General features: G+C 41.8%; 1 protein-coding gene across 1 annotated transcript in view; it reads left to right on the top strand.

The window, feature by feature from the left end:
• The window catches only part of uba7 (ubiquitin-like modifier activating enzyme 7), a 33,364-nt gene that overhangs the window by 2,965 nt on the left and 18,233 nt on the right, over nucleotides 1-12,166 (top strand). The window contains exons 4-20 of the mRNA XM_084542089.1: nucleotides 285-419; nucleotides 636-742; nucleotides 833-923; nucleotides 1,059-1,191; nucleotides 1,349-1,446; nucleotides 1,530-1,679; nucleotides 1,790-1,954; nucleotides 2,055-2,153; nucleotides 2,246-2,326; nucleotides 2,730-2,885; nucleotides 3,372-3,537; nucleotides 3,657-3,853; nucleotides 5,637-5,701; nucleotides 7,183-7,393; nucleotides 9,354-9,428; nucleotides 10,083-10,284; nucleotides 10,376-10,464. Of these exons, the coding sequence (XP_084398215.1) occupies nucleotides 285-419; nucleotides 636-742; nucleotides 833-923; nucleotides 1,059-1,191; nucleotides 1,349-1,446; nucleotides 1,530-1,679; nucleotides 1,790-1,954; nucleotides 2,055-2,153; nucleotides 2,246-2,326; nucleotides 2,730-2,885; nucleotides 3,372-3,537; nucleotides 3,657-3,853; nucleotides 5,637-5,701; nucleotides 7,183-7,393; nucleotides 9,354-9,428; nucleotides 10,083-10,284; nucleotides 10,376-10,464 (2,220 nt within the window). The remainder of the gene's footprint in view (nucleotides 1-284; nucleotides 420-635; nucleotides 743-832; nucleotides 924-1,058; nucleotides 1,192-1,348; nucleotides 1,447-1,529; nucleotides 1,680-1,789; nucleotides 1,955-2,054; nucleotides 2,154-2,245; nucleotides 2,327-2,729; nucleotides 2,886-3,371; nucleotides 3,538-3,656; nucleotides 3,854-5,636; nucleotides 5,702-7,182; nucleotides 7,394-9,353; nucleotides 9,429-10,082; nucleotides 10,285-10,375; nucleotides 10,465-12,166) is intronic.

The following is a 12,166-nucleotide window of genomic DNA, read 5'->3' as shown; positions in this document are numbered from 1 at the left end:
TGTAAATAATCTACTTTTAAAATATTCTTTATAAAGGTTTTATGTGAAAAATAGGACTGGTGTGAATGAAGGGCGTTTACTACTTTTATTTGAAATGGAGTGCTTTTGCTTTCACTCTCAGGTGAGCCCTCCCCCCTGCCCATTGTCAAATAGGGGATTTTTTTTTTAACTTTGAGGTTGCTTATTCATTCTCGTCCTTGTCACCAGCTGCTGTCAAAATGTTCAGAACTTTCACAACATGTAGTTTGATTTTTGCCCACCTTGTGATTTCTTTTCCCTCCCAGTTCTTCCTGAAGGAGTCACATCTTGGTCAGAACAGAGCCACATGTTCCCTGCAACAGCTGTCTGATTTAAATCCTCATGTGCGCGTGTTGGCCCACACTGGACCCCTGACCGAGGACCTGATCAAGCAATTTCAGGTACATCACTGTATTTCATAACGGAAAGAGTTCATGTTGAAAGCAACTATGAGATTAACTCCCCCTTATCAAGTGAGTGTGAAAGCAGTTTTCTGGTGTCAGTCTTTGTAAACACATAAATCTACACACAGTAGGTTGTATCATTGTACGACAACAACTGGACAGCAACAACAAGCAAAAGACTTTTCTGAGAGTAGGGGGTGCTGTCATTTTCAGGTGGTGGTCCTCACAGACTCCTCACTGGATGATCAAAAGCGCTTTGGTGCGCTTTGCCATTCGCATGGAATTAAGTTCATTGTAGCAGACACCAAAGGGCTCTGTGGGTAAGTGGGTGAGAAAAACAGGCCGGAATTTTATGATTTTTTAAATAGTGCAAAGAAAGAAAAAGTGAGAACCTCGTGGTTCATTTGCAGGCAGCTGTTCTGTGACTTTGGGGAGGAGTTTGAGGTCTTGGATCAGGATGGAGAGGCGCCTGTTTCAGTGACGATACAACACATCTCTAAGGTAATACCATCCATTCATTCAAGGATCCAGCCATCCTTTTTAAGCCCTGCTCATCCTGCTAAGAGTTGTGTTGGATAACATTCACATCAAATCTTTCTGACTAAAATGTAAAACTAAAACATGACTTTATTTTAGTCCGATCCTGGAGTGGTGCTGTGCACAGATGACCAGAAGCATGGACTTCAAGATGGCTCAGAAGTTGTCTTTTCTGAGGTCCAAGGCATGACAGAGCTCAACAACATCGGCCCTGTTCAGATCAAATTCTGCAGTGAGAGTTTACTATATTTGCTGCTTCTTTCTATAGTTTCTGTCCTCAACACTCGTAATTACCTGTGCTCCAAGTTGCATTTCACAGCACTGTTGACCTCTCATAGGTGCAGTTTAATAGCTGTGACAAGCGTTTTTCTTTATTTTACTATCACCAGGCCCATATTCCTTCAGCATTGGCGACACTTCAGGATTGTCTGACTACCAGCGGGGCGGAGTAGCTACTGAGGTTAAACGTCCCTGCAAGCTAAACTTTGTAAGTTGCAACACTTTGTTTTTTAACCTCTGCACCAGTTGAATTATGTGTGCTTATTTTTAATTTAGTAACATAAATTACAGAAACCCCTGAGTGAGGCTCTACTCGATCGTGAACTGCTGACATGGAATGACTTTGGAAAAATACCAAGGCACACGACCCTGCACTTGGCTTTCCAAGCCCTCCATAGCTTTGCAAAGAAAGAAAAGCGTCTCCCTCATCCTTGGTCTCAGGTCTGTTAATCCGGCCATGATATCATGTCGTGGTATCATCAACAGCTGTGCAACAGTGTAGCTCACGTGATTGTTTCCATTCACGTGTCGTTGGTGATTAATTCCTACAGTCAGATGCAGATTCCCTGCTTGCCATCGTGAGGGAGCTGAATGCAGTTGCAAAGGTGGAACAGCTGGATGAGGCTGCGGTGCGAAGGCTGTCCTACACGGCTCAGGGTGATTTGGCTCCTCTGAATGCTTTCATAGGAGGAGTAGCTGCTCAGGAAGTTATCAAGGTGGGGCCAAAAGTAGACTAATCACTGCTATGACAATTAAATATACTGCAATTATTAGTGTATTTAGTTCAGCTAACTATCTATTCTTTGTCTTCTCCAGGCATGTAGTAGTAAGTTTACACCTCTTAAGCAGTGGCTATATTTTGATGCGCTGGAGTGCCTGCCTGAAAAGGACCATCAACTGACTGAGTGCTCTACAGTAAGATTACCTCAGTGTAAACATTCACACAACCAGTCCTTCAGATTATTATGAACTAATCAGATTTTTATTCTTTTTTTCCCCCCTGATAGAAAGGCACAAGGTACGATGGACAGGTTGCTGTGTTCGGCTCAGCGTTCCAGGAGAAGCTTGGGAGGATGAAGTATTTTCTGGTGTGTATTTGATGTTTTTCCAGCAGGGGGCACACTCTGCACTGGAATGTGGGAGCTCTGTGTGTTTTTCTTATCTGGTGTTGATGATGGCACATGCAGGAAATGGCTGAGATTCAGGTGGCATTTCCTGGCAGTACTGACCTCTCGGTATAGGGGCCGTTTGGCAGTGGCTCAATTTCCTTCCAATGTGTTATTCTTTTACTGCAGTTCACAGGCTGTGCATGTTTATTTAGGGGAGACAGCGTTTGCGTTTGCAGCAAGCAAAGCACCGGGAAGCGAATGGAACAACAACAGATTAATGATTGTATTTGTTAAAATTTAAAAAAAGCTTTATTTTAATGCCATCCACTTGCACTGCATTCGCTTATAATCATTTAATCTCTCACTCCTGTCATTGTTCAAGGTTGGAGCTGGTGCTATTGGCTGCGAGCTTCTGAAAAACTTTGCCCTCATGGGGCTTGGAGCAGGAAAAGAGGGAAACATCACTGTGACAGACATGGACTTCATAGAAAGGTCCAACTTGAATCGTCAGTTCCTGTTCAGGTCTCAGGATATTGGGGTGAGAGAGCACACAAAGCGGCTTATCACAGTCTCCTTTGTTAGAGTGAACCATCTCACATGCCATCACAGCTCAGCGTTTCTTGTTTGACCTGGTTAAGGGGAATAGACACAGCCAATTGGGACATGTTGGGGATGATTACATGTGACAGGCTGTGATAGCTTCTGTCAGATAATACCTAGCTGGCGTGTTCCATCATGTGCGATTGTTGGTGAGTATATCAGACAGTCGATCTCTCTTTTCTGAGTGAACGGGTCCCTAAGTAACTTACACACTCGTAAAGTAAATCTTCACTTCCTCTAAAAGTCTGAGATTCTATAAAATACAGACAAATGAGCTACTCTCTACAGTACAGTAAATGAATGAGCACTTTACTCAGATCCTCCGTCATTCGTCGTCATCATTGTTTTTTTTTCTTTGAGTTGCCCACCTCACACACATTATCACCCAGACACGCTGACCATATCCTCACTTGTCCGTAAACAGAAACCTAAATCGGAAGTCGCAGCCAAAGCAGGACGCCAGATGAACCCAGAAATGAATATAATCGCTCATCAAAATCGTCTGGACGCCGACAGCGAGGAAGTGTATGATTACAACTTCTTCATGGGTCTCGACGGAGTGGCTGCAGCCCTTGATAATGTGGAAGCCAGTGAGGAGGCTTATTTTTTTTTTATTCTTTCAATGCTACAGTGATACTATCAAGACATATTTAAATCGCATACAATAAACCCAAACTTTAGGATCTAATCCCTTCTTCTTGGTGCTCAGGGGTATATCTCGATGGCCGCTGCGTTCAACACCAGAAGCCGATGCTTGAGGGAGGAACTCTTGGAAGCAAGGGTCATACTCTGGTGGTGGTGCCGCACCTGACGGAGTCCTATGGGCCGGGTAAATCTAGTTCCGGTAATGCCATCCCAATTTGCACACTCAAGAACTTCCCACATCGAATCGAACACACACTGCAGGTAAATAAACAAGTTCTTTGGCTCTGTATTCGTCTTTCTTAAACGATTTCTGTAGTGTCTGGTGTATAAATGACATCTAAAAAAGATTATATATGACAAGCGACCTGTCAATAGCCATTTACTCTGCTGATAGACACGTTAAGCATGTTCATGAATGTTAGCACAATAGTAATATCTTGCTTTGAGCAAGATGTGTGAAAAATGAATTACATAAATCCATAATAAGTTTAGTATAATACCCTGTGCTGCTGGGACACGGACAGGTGACAGGTAACACACAGTTAAGTTTCTGTCTGTCTGAACAATGCCATGTTTGGAAGATTATGAAAAATGTGCCCAGTATTTACTTGGGTGACTGTGGGGAGAAAAGAAAATACCTTTTTCATACCAGATACTTGACAGTAAGAAAAGCACAGGACTGCTGTCATTAGCCGTGGCTCTGTTCCATTTAACGCCCCTTAAAGCCACTTCATTGAGTCAACATGCATGATACCCAACCATGGGACTCACACAGCTAAATGGAATACAGCCATCAATTACCTGTGCTGACAAGCTGATGTTTAACCAGCATGTTAGTATCCACTGGTTCCCATTTCAGCTTAGGTTAGCATGAAAAACGAAATAAAACAAAACAAAATGTGATGATTATGGTGACACTGTTCTGACAGTCATTTGCATTAAGTTAATAGATATTTTACTACAAGCAATGTCATTGGTTCAAGCATAGACTGTAAATAAATATGGAATACGGAACTGCTCCTCAAAAGTGAAGCCAAAGCAAGTAGAGCTCCCCCTGGTGGCTGCCTGCAGTATAGGTCATAAACTCCGCCTCCTCCATGTTAGTGGATCAGACTTGGGCCAAACTAAAACTCTGAAATACACGACAAATATTATTTTTTTCAAGGATGGTTTCTGTCATTTTATGTAGTTAATATAATGCTAATGCATGTTTCGTATTAGTTAGTTATTTGACGCTACAGAAACAGGATGTGACATCATGATGACTACGAGTTGCCACGCCAACCACTCCGTAAAGCAGTCCCATTGGACCGTGGGCATTGGAAAAATAAATAAACAAATAAGTACAGTGTCTAATCCAATAATTCTTCATAATTGGTGGAGGTAGAGCAGAGCGGCGTAGTGTTAATTAAACGAAAACGCCTGTGAGTCTGGAGGAAGTGTGGGCTGGTCATCGATAACGTGGCTCTGCGTGGGTCGATTCTTGGACCATAATGATCGGACTCTGGCTACAAATTCACAAGATGGCGCCGCCCATACCAGTGGGAGAATAGCGTCTGTTTGCCAACGCAAGGAAGTAAGGACGCTTTGTCCATATTTATATACAGTCTATGGGTGCAAGACACAGCAATTAAAATGATAAATATATTTGTCCTGACTGCTATTTTAGCTTCTGCTAGAGTAAATCCTCTAGGGCAGGGGTGTCAAACTGATCCGTGAAAGGGCCACTGTGGCTGAAGGTTTTCATTCCAACCATGCAGCACCCATGCAGTGGGTGTGGCTGGCAAGTTTTTGTTCCAATCAAGCAAGAGGACACCTGAATTGACTGTGTGAAGGCAGTTCAGTTGATTGATTGAGCCAAGTCAGGTGTGCTGCTGCATGGTTGGAATGAAAACCTGCAGCCACAGTGGCCCTTTCACGGATCAGTTTGACACCTGTGCTCTAGGGCTTTCTCTTCTTCTGTTTATTATTTTATCTTATCCAGTATAAAAAGTCTAATTTCTCTAATCATATCTATACAATTCTTCTCATTCTTCTGTTCCAGTGGGCCAGAGACCAGTTCGAAGGACTGTTTAAACACACACCTGAGAATGTGAATCTCTTCTTGAGGTGAGATGTGATGCCATCCTCATGTAATTTACCTTCACCAAGCGTTGGCTACAGTACAAGTGAGAAAGTATGTGCACCAGTCTGGTGCCAGTCTGCTACCAATTAACTGGCTCCTTTTTACAATTCCTTTCCACTTTCTTGCAACGCATTCCAGCAAACCTACAAAAAACGCTAATGAAGTGCTTCAGGCTCATTATTTACTTCTATAAACAGGAAAACATGTGGTTGGCTTTCAGCAGTAACCCTCCAGTAATAATTACACACACTTTCTGTCTTGCCAAGTGTGTACTATGTCATGCATCGTTCACGCTAGTTTCTCCCAATAACAGATACATTGTCCCAGCTAATTACTGGCTTTCTGGTTAAGAAAATAAATGCTGAAAAAATGTGAAAGGGCTTTGTCAGTGACTGTGCTACTTTATATTTGTTAAGATCTGAAGAATCTGCGAATCTTTGAGTTTGTTATTTTATGAAAAATACTACTGAGCTTACCGTAAAGTAACAGATCATCAGTGACAGATTTGAGCTTCCAGACTCCAGCATTGTCTGAGCTTTGAGGCTCGGAGCCCTTCTAATCCAGCCATGTTTTCAGATGTCTCTGTGCTTGTTTTGGTGAGATTTAACATAATCCCTCCTCATTGTGAACTACATTTACATTTTTTTTGTGTGTATATCTTTAGAGATACATCTTTCTAAACATCTTTATCTGATGTTTAGAAATAATAAGAACAAAAGAACATTTATTTTTACTCAGGGGCAGTTTAATAATGACTTTATTCTGTAGCTTCTTTATTGCGCAATGTTGGAAAATCTTTCCGGACATTTTCATGCGGCTCATCGGCTACGTGTCATAGTCCAGTAAATTTATGTCATGGTTAGGGATGTTATGGGAAATAACTGTTCATGTTCTGCTTGTTGGTGTCGCACCCATACAACGCTAAGCAGAACTATGACTGTAAATGTTCCTGTTTAGACATGTTTAGGCGTACATGGAAAAGAGGCAGTCCCCTTCTTTTTCCTCAGGGTATGGCGATTTGGCACATGTTAATGGCGCAAGAATTGCCCATGCATGTGGGTTTAGAGTTGCACTGACCAGCACATTACAAGGTTGCCAAACACTTCCTTCCTCTGCCTATGAGTCTAAAGCCAAGACTCAGAGTAAATCCCCTCTTGACTCACTAAAACTCCTCTCCATTAGACGGATATGTTTCGTCATTCTGTGCCTGATACAGCTAAAGTGAGTTTGACCTCACTCATGTTTTTCTCCCAAGACCAGATATTGCTGTATAACTAAACAAGGTAGCAAATACCAAGTCAAAGCTTTTATTCTGGAAGTTAGATTTAAGGAATGTAGTACGCATGTTACAGTATGCTTTCAATTACACTTGTTCTGTCATGTCTTTCTGCACAGCAAGTGATTATTACCTTCTTTGTGCTGTATGTCATTAAATTATAAGGAATTGCTGCACTGTTTACTGCAGGGATTCAGGGTTTGTAGAGCGGACTCTAGACCATGGAGATGCTGAGGCCCTGGAGATTCTTGAAGGCGTGTGGAGCAGCCTTGAGGACATGGAGGCTGGAGGAAAACGTCCAAAGAGCTGGGAAGACTGTGTGAGCTGGGCGCGGCGCAAGTGGGAGACTCTCTATAACAACGATATTCGTCAGCTTCTGCACTGTTTCCCTCCTGAAGAGGTAAACTCTCACTAGGGGGGGAAAAAGCAACTTCGCTTAAAGCCAAATATCATGCATGTGTAATTAATGTGCGTGGACACAGCGGGGCACTGTTGTGTATGTAAGGGTTTTGCATCAATAGGGCATTAAGCACAAAAGGAATAGCATTTAGTGAGTTTTTTTCATGGAGTAACAGGCTCAGAGGCCACTAACATTGTCTGTAACCCGAATCACTGAAAGCCAGCGCTGATAAATATCTCAGAGGGGCTCTGAGGGTTGTAATCTGTTGAAGCATGCAGACAAGAGTGATGTCACACGTTGCCGTCACACCTGGGGGTGCACGGATCAGTGTCAACCCAAACAGACCCTCACTAACCCCAGTCTCAGTTCAACAACTGGCTCTTTTCAACCACATCATATGCTCTACGGGGTTATGAAAATTCCCTTCTCCAAAATATTTCCATCCATGTCTGCTTACATATTCATAGAAGACCTTTTTAGAATAACATCTTGTCTTATTGGCCTAGCCTAATATTCGCATTGCATATCAAAACTCTGCAGCAGTTGTTGTTTTTAATATAACTTTGGTTCTCTTTTCTCCTCTATAGTTCCCTCTGTCCTATTTGCCCACGCAAGACTTATGGTTTCATTGTTCTATTGGAAAGTCACTTTTAACCACAGACTTTCTGAGGAACTAGATAAGCCAGCCAATGTCAGTTAACGCTCACAAGCTAACCTGACAGGGTATCGGTACACAAGCACAACAGATGACAGCACATTACGCAAAACAGCTGCTTTGCTGTCATCGGTCACGTAGAAGTGAATACGGTAGAGCCTGTGTTGTTTGGCAAATACAGTGTGAGACCATCTTTATCCTAGTCCGAGTAAAACATGTGTCAAGTCAGTGAAGGACAGGAATGTGTCTATAATAACAAGAGATTTAAGGGCTTGTGTAACTGCTGTATTTCCATTCATGCCCATGTATTATAGTGAACAAGAGTTAGGGAGTGACAGTGACTCAAACTAGCAAAAGTCCAGTCAGTTAATTAAAAACATCTATTTTAATAACTGGTTAATCATTTAAAATATTGATGTTGCCTTTTCTTTTTGTTTTTTGTTTAAACTAATTGCAATTGCATTTTTTTTGTTTTAAAGACTAAAACTGGGGCCATCGTAACTTGATTGTCAGTTATTCCTTAGTGACAAGACATGACATTTTATAATGTTTTTAGAATTAACTCATAAAATTAAAGTCAGCCCCAGTCTTTATTGCTTAAATCCCAAATTAGTAGAAGTAAGATTACACCAAGGACAAAAGTAGATAACAAACAAAACAACAATAAAAGTATATGTACAGTATTCAGTTGATTTAGATCTCAAAAAGTCCCAACTATTATTAATTTAGGAAGGAAGAGAAAGACTAGGAGGGACAAAGCAGCGCCAGACAAATTCTAAAATTATGTGGTATCCCCCTTTTAAAAGACAAATCATTGTTCCCTTGTTTTGGCCCTGAGCCATCTGAAGCCTGATTCTGTTGTTAGTGCCTTTTGGCCACTCCAAAAAGCACCCCTGCAGTGAAAACCGGCACCACCAGTAGGAGACTCTCTCTTTCTTAGCAGATGGACCATTTGGTAACATCAAAGCTCTTGGGCCCTTTGTTCCTTTATCAGACGTACAAATTGTGTAGTCAACACACAACTGATAACAATATTAGTGTGGCTGTGTCACAGGAAGGCTGAAGGTCTGCTGTGTCAAAAGACCAAAGAACCAACTGGTGCTCTGTGCTAGAAAGTGTAAGGATTTCACCTTTGCATAACATTGGTCTCTTTTTATGAAGGACTGTGATCTCACCGTGGTAGCCACAGGTTTATTATACGGAGCTATGTTGAGTTGTGTCAGTTTATGTACGAATATAAAGGCTAACCTAGTTCCTCTACAACTGTACATCATCGTGATAAAGGCATTATCTTCTTCTGTTTAGGTAACCACCAGTGGTCTGCCCTTCTGGTCTGGAACCAAGAGGTGCCCTCATCCGCTGACCTTTGACCCTAATAATGTGAGTAGTCTCTGGTCCAGTTCCTCATGCAGTAGCAATCCTAACATACGATAAGTAGATGGGAGGGGCAGAAAAATGCCACGGTATTTTGCGATGGCTGCTCACATTCCTCCTTTATCTGGTCTGATAGAGGCCCTTCTTCGCTCGGGCCGTAAAATCAAGTCTTATCTAAGCTGCAGATGCATACGGACAATAAAAGGCAGATAATAATCTGCTCTCAACACACTTTCACATCCTGACAGAACTTAGCCGAGCTATTTTCTGCATACTCTCACAATGAGGAGCAATAGAGATATTACAGTCATAATAAGTTCTCAATAGTATAAATTTGAGAGTGTAATGGTGCACTGATAACAAGTTGCCAGTTCCGGGCAAGTTCCAAGTAGTCTTCTTGGGAAACAGGCACAATACGTCAGTTCAAAATCAGTGCCAGCAAGATTACATGTGCTTCTTCTTTCAGCAGTGTATAATGTATGTGTCTAACTATTCTACTCACGGATGAAAGCCCTAATGCTCTAATGCTCTGCCTCAGTTCATTTTAGCATTTTTTATTTTTTTGCAGGTCGAATGTGTTTTTCAGATATCTTAGGCCTTTTTTGTAATAATACTATACTAACGCTAAAACTGAATTTGTATTTGGACTCTGTGTTTTAGTCTACCCACATGGACTATGTTGTGGCTGCAGCTAATCTGTACGCTTGCATCTATGGGATCAACGGGACAACAGACCGCGCCGCTATCAAAACAATCTTAGAGAAAGTCCATGTGCCGCCCTTCACGCCCAAGTCTTCTGTAAAGATTCATGTTACTGACAAGGAGATGGAGGAAGACAAAAAGAAGGGAAGCGACGATGCCGGTGAGTTAGTTTAACGCGTTGGTGAGTTATGTTACCACCTCACTTCCTTACAGCGTGCCATCTCTTCACCCTCTCTGTGTCTGTATCACAGAAAAGGCCAGGCTTGAGGAGTTGAAAGGAAAATTGGGCTTTCCGGCTCTGAAGAGCTCATCTCAGATGTGCCCCATTGACTTTGAGAAGGTAGGGCACAAAGCACAAAGACACCTTTTCTGAACACTCTGCAGAAGCTGCAGACAGTGACAGAGTGGCGACTGAGCCTTAGCAGGGAGCAACACTTAAATCTATAGGTGTTAGCCCCAATATGTCTTTTTTTTCCACATCTTTGGGTCCTCAGTGACCTGAATCTAGGCTGGTCTTCAGCACATACATGAAACAGAGCACACTTGTCTTCTGTGTTCAGCCTTTCCAGCAAAGTTATATATTACAGAAGTGTACTTCCTGTTTTCACAAATAGTAAAAATAACGGCTCAGTGAGTTAGCTCTCATGGAAAAAGGACATATTTTTGGGAGAACTGCGTCTGAGTAATTCTGGTGAAATGTTATGCTGTCGGCACCTTGAGACGAAGGCATACTGCCTGCAACTGTGTCAGACCAAGTCTTTGAAGTAGCACAGAGTGAGCCCTAAAGGCAGATTAAAACACACCCATTGTGCTTTTTGGCCACTGCCACAGTCCTTGCTCACACGATGTCTCAATTACTCATCACTCTGTCTTGAAATTAAATCAGGTTTAGCACTTGGTTGACATCTTAAAGGTTCATCTTTTCTAGTAAGTTATCTAGGAGTGTAGACAAAATATACTCCCAGATTCACAAATAAACTATATCCCAACCAGATGTTTCCTTGTAGTCAATCACAGCTTGAACCAAACAGGTTTAGTTCATAGAATAGCTCTTTTTCACTGGTAATATCTCCAACAACAATTTTCTTTCATGTGACCCTCGGGGAAACAAGGCCACAAAACACATGCAAATGAGACCAGCGTGTTGAAAATTTGGTGAAGCCAGCCACAAAGTGCCAACCAGGAACCTTTATTTCTCTCCCTCATTTCCTGTCTTCTCTGCTTCTCTGTTTGTTTGCCCAATATAAATAATTTAACCAGGACAGGTTCTTTAACATGAAATATGAATAATAAGGAAATTAAGCAAAGCTGTGAAGAAGAAGTGGCATTGGCTTTGACAAACAAATATTTTTTTTGTTAAAGAAAAATCCAATGAATTATGTAAAGTGTATATTATATTAAATTTTAGAAAATATAGTCAGAACAAAGATCAAACTTTACACCCACGAGATGCTGCTCAACAACAAAGCACAACCAAAGGCATAAGGACAACAGTTTGTGCCATCCACTTTTCAACAAAATGGATAGTAAATAATATCCTCAATGGCAACGATGGACAAATACAGGACCTGACTAAATGCAAACTATTTTCTAATTCCTTTTAATATGATTTTTTAAGTTTGATGTTGTCCTGGATGTATCCTTGTTGGAGAATTTGTCGTCTTTGTATGACCTGTTCTATGAACCTGCTGACCTGTCAAGCCATTGGCGAGTTCCTGGGTTTCCTGGGAAGCATGAGACTAGATAAATTACATTTGTCACCTCTAAACAAGCCTTTCCCTTGTCTACGTGCATGTGGGGGCAACAAAGACTCTTCAAAACCTCTAATCTGGGAGAAGCAGCGGCTGCGTTGGTTATGCCATGGAAACCTTTGGAAGAAAACCTTTATTCAGGAATAAGGTACTCCTAGATCAACAAAGGGCTATAAGCAGGCCAGAAGAGGAAGCAGCTGCTGTGTTGCAGAAGTGATTATTAGAGGAATTTGAACAGGGTAAATGGCTTTAAAAGGAAGCCTGAAAGAGGCTCTGGTAAAGCATTCAGGG

The sequence above is a fragment of the Chelon labrosus genome (assembly GCF_963514085.1).
Source record: "Chelon labrosus genome assembly, chromosome: 4".
Lineage (NCBI taxonomy): Eukaryota > Metazoa > Chordata > Actinopteri > Mugiliformes > Mugilidae > Chelon > Chelon labrosus.
The sequence above is the reverse complement of the archived record's forward strand: the minus strand, read 5'-3'. Positions and strand labels throughout refer to the sequence as shown.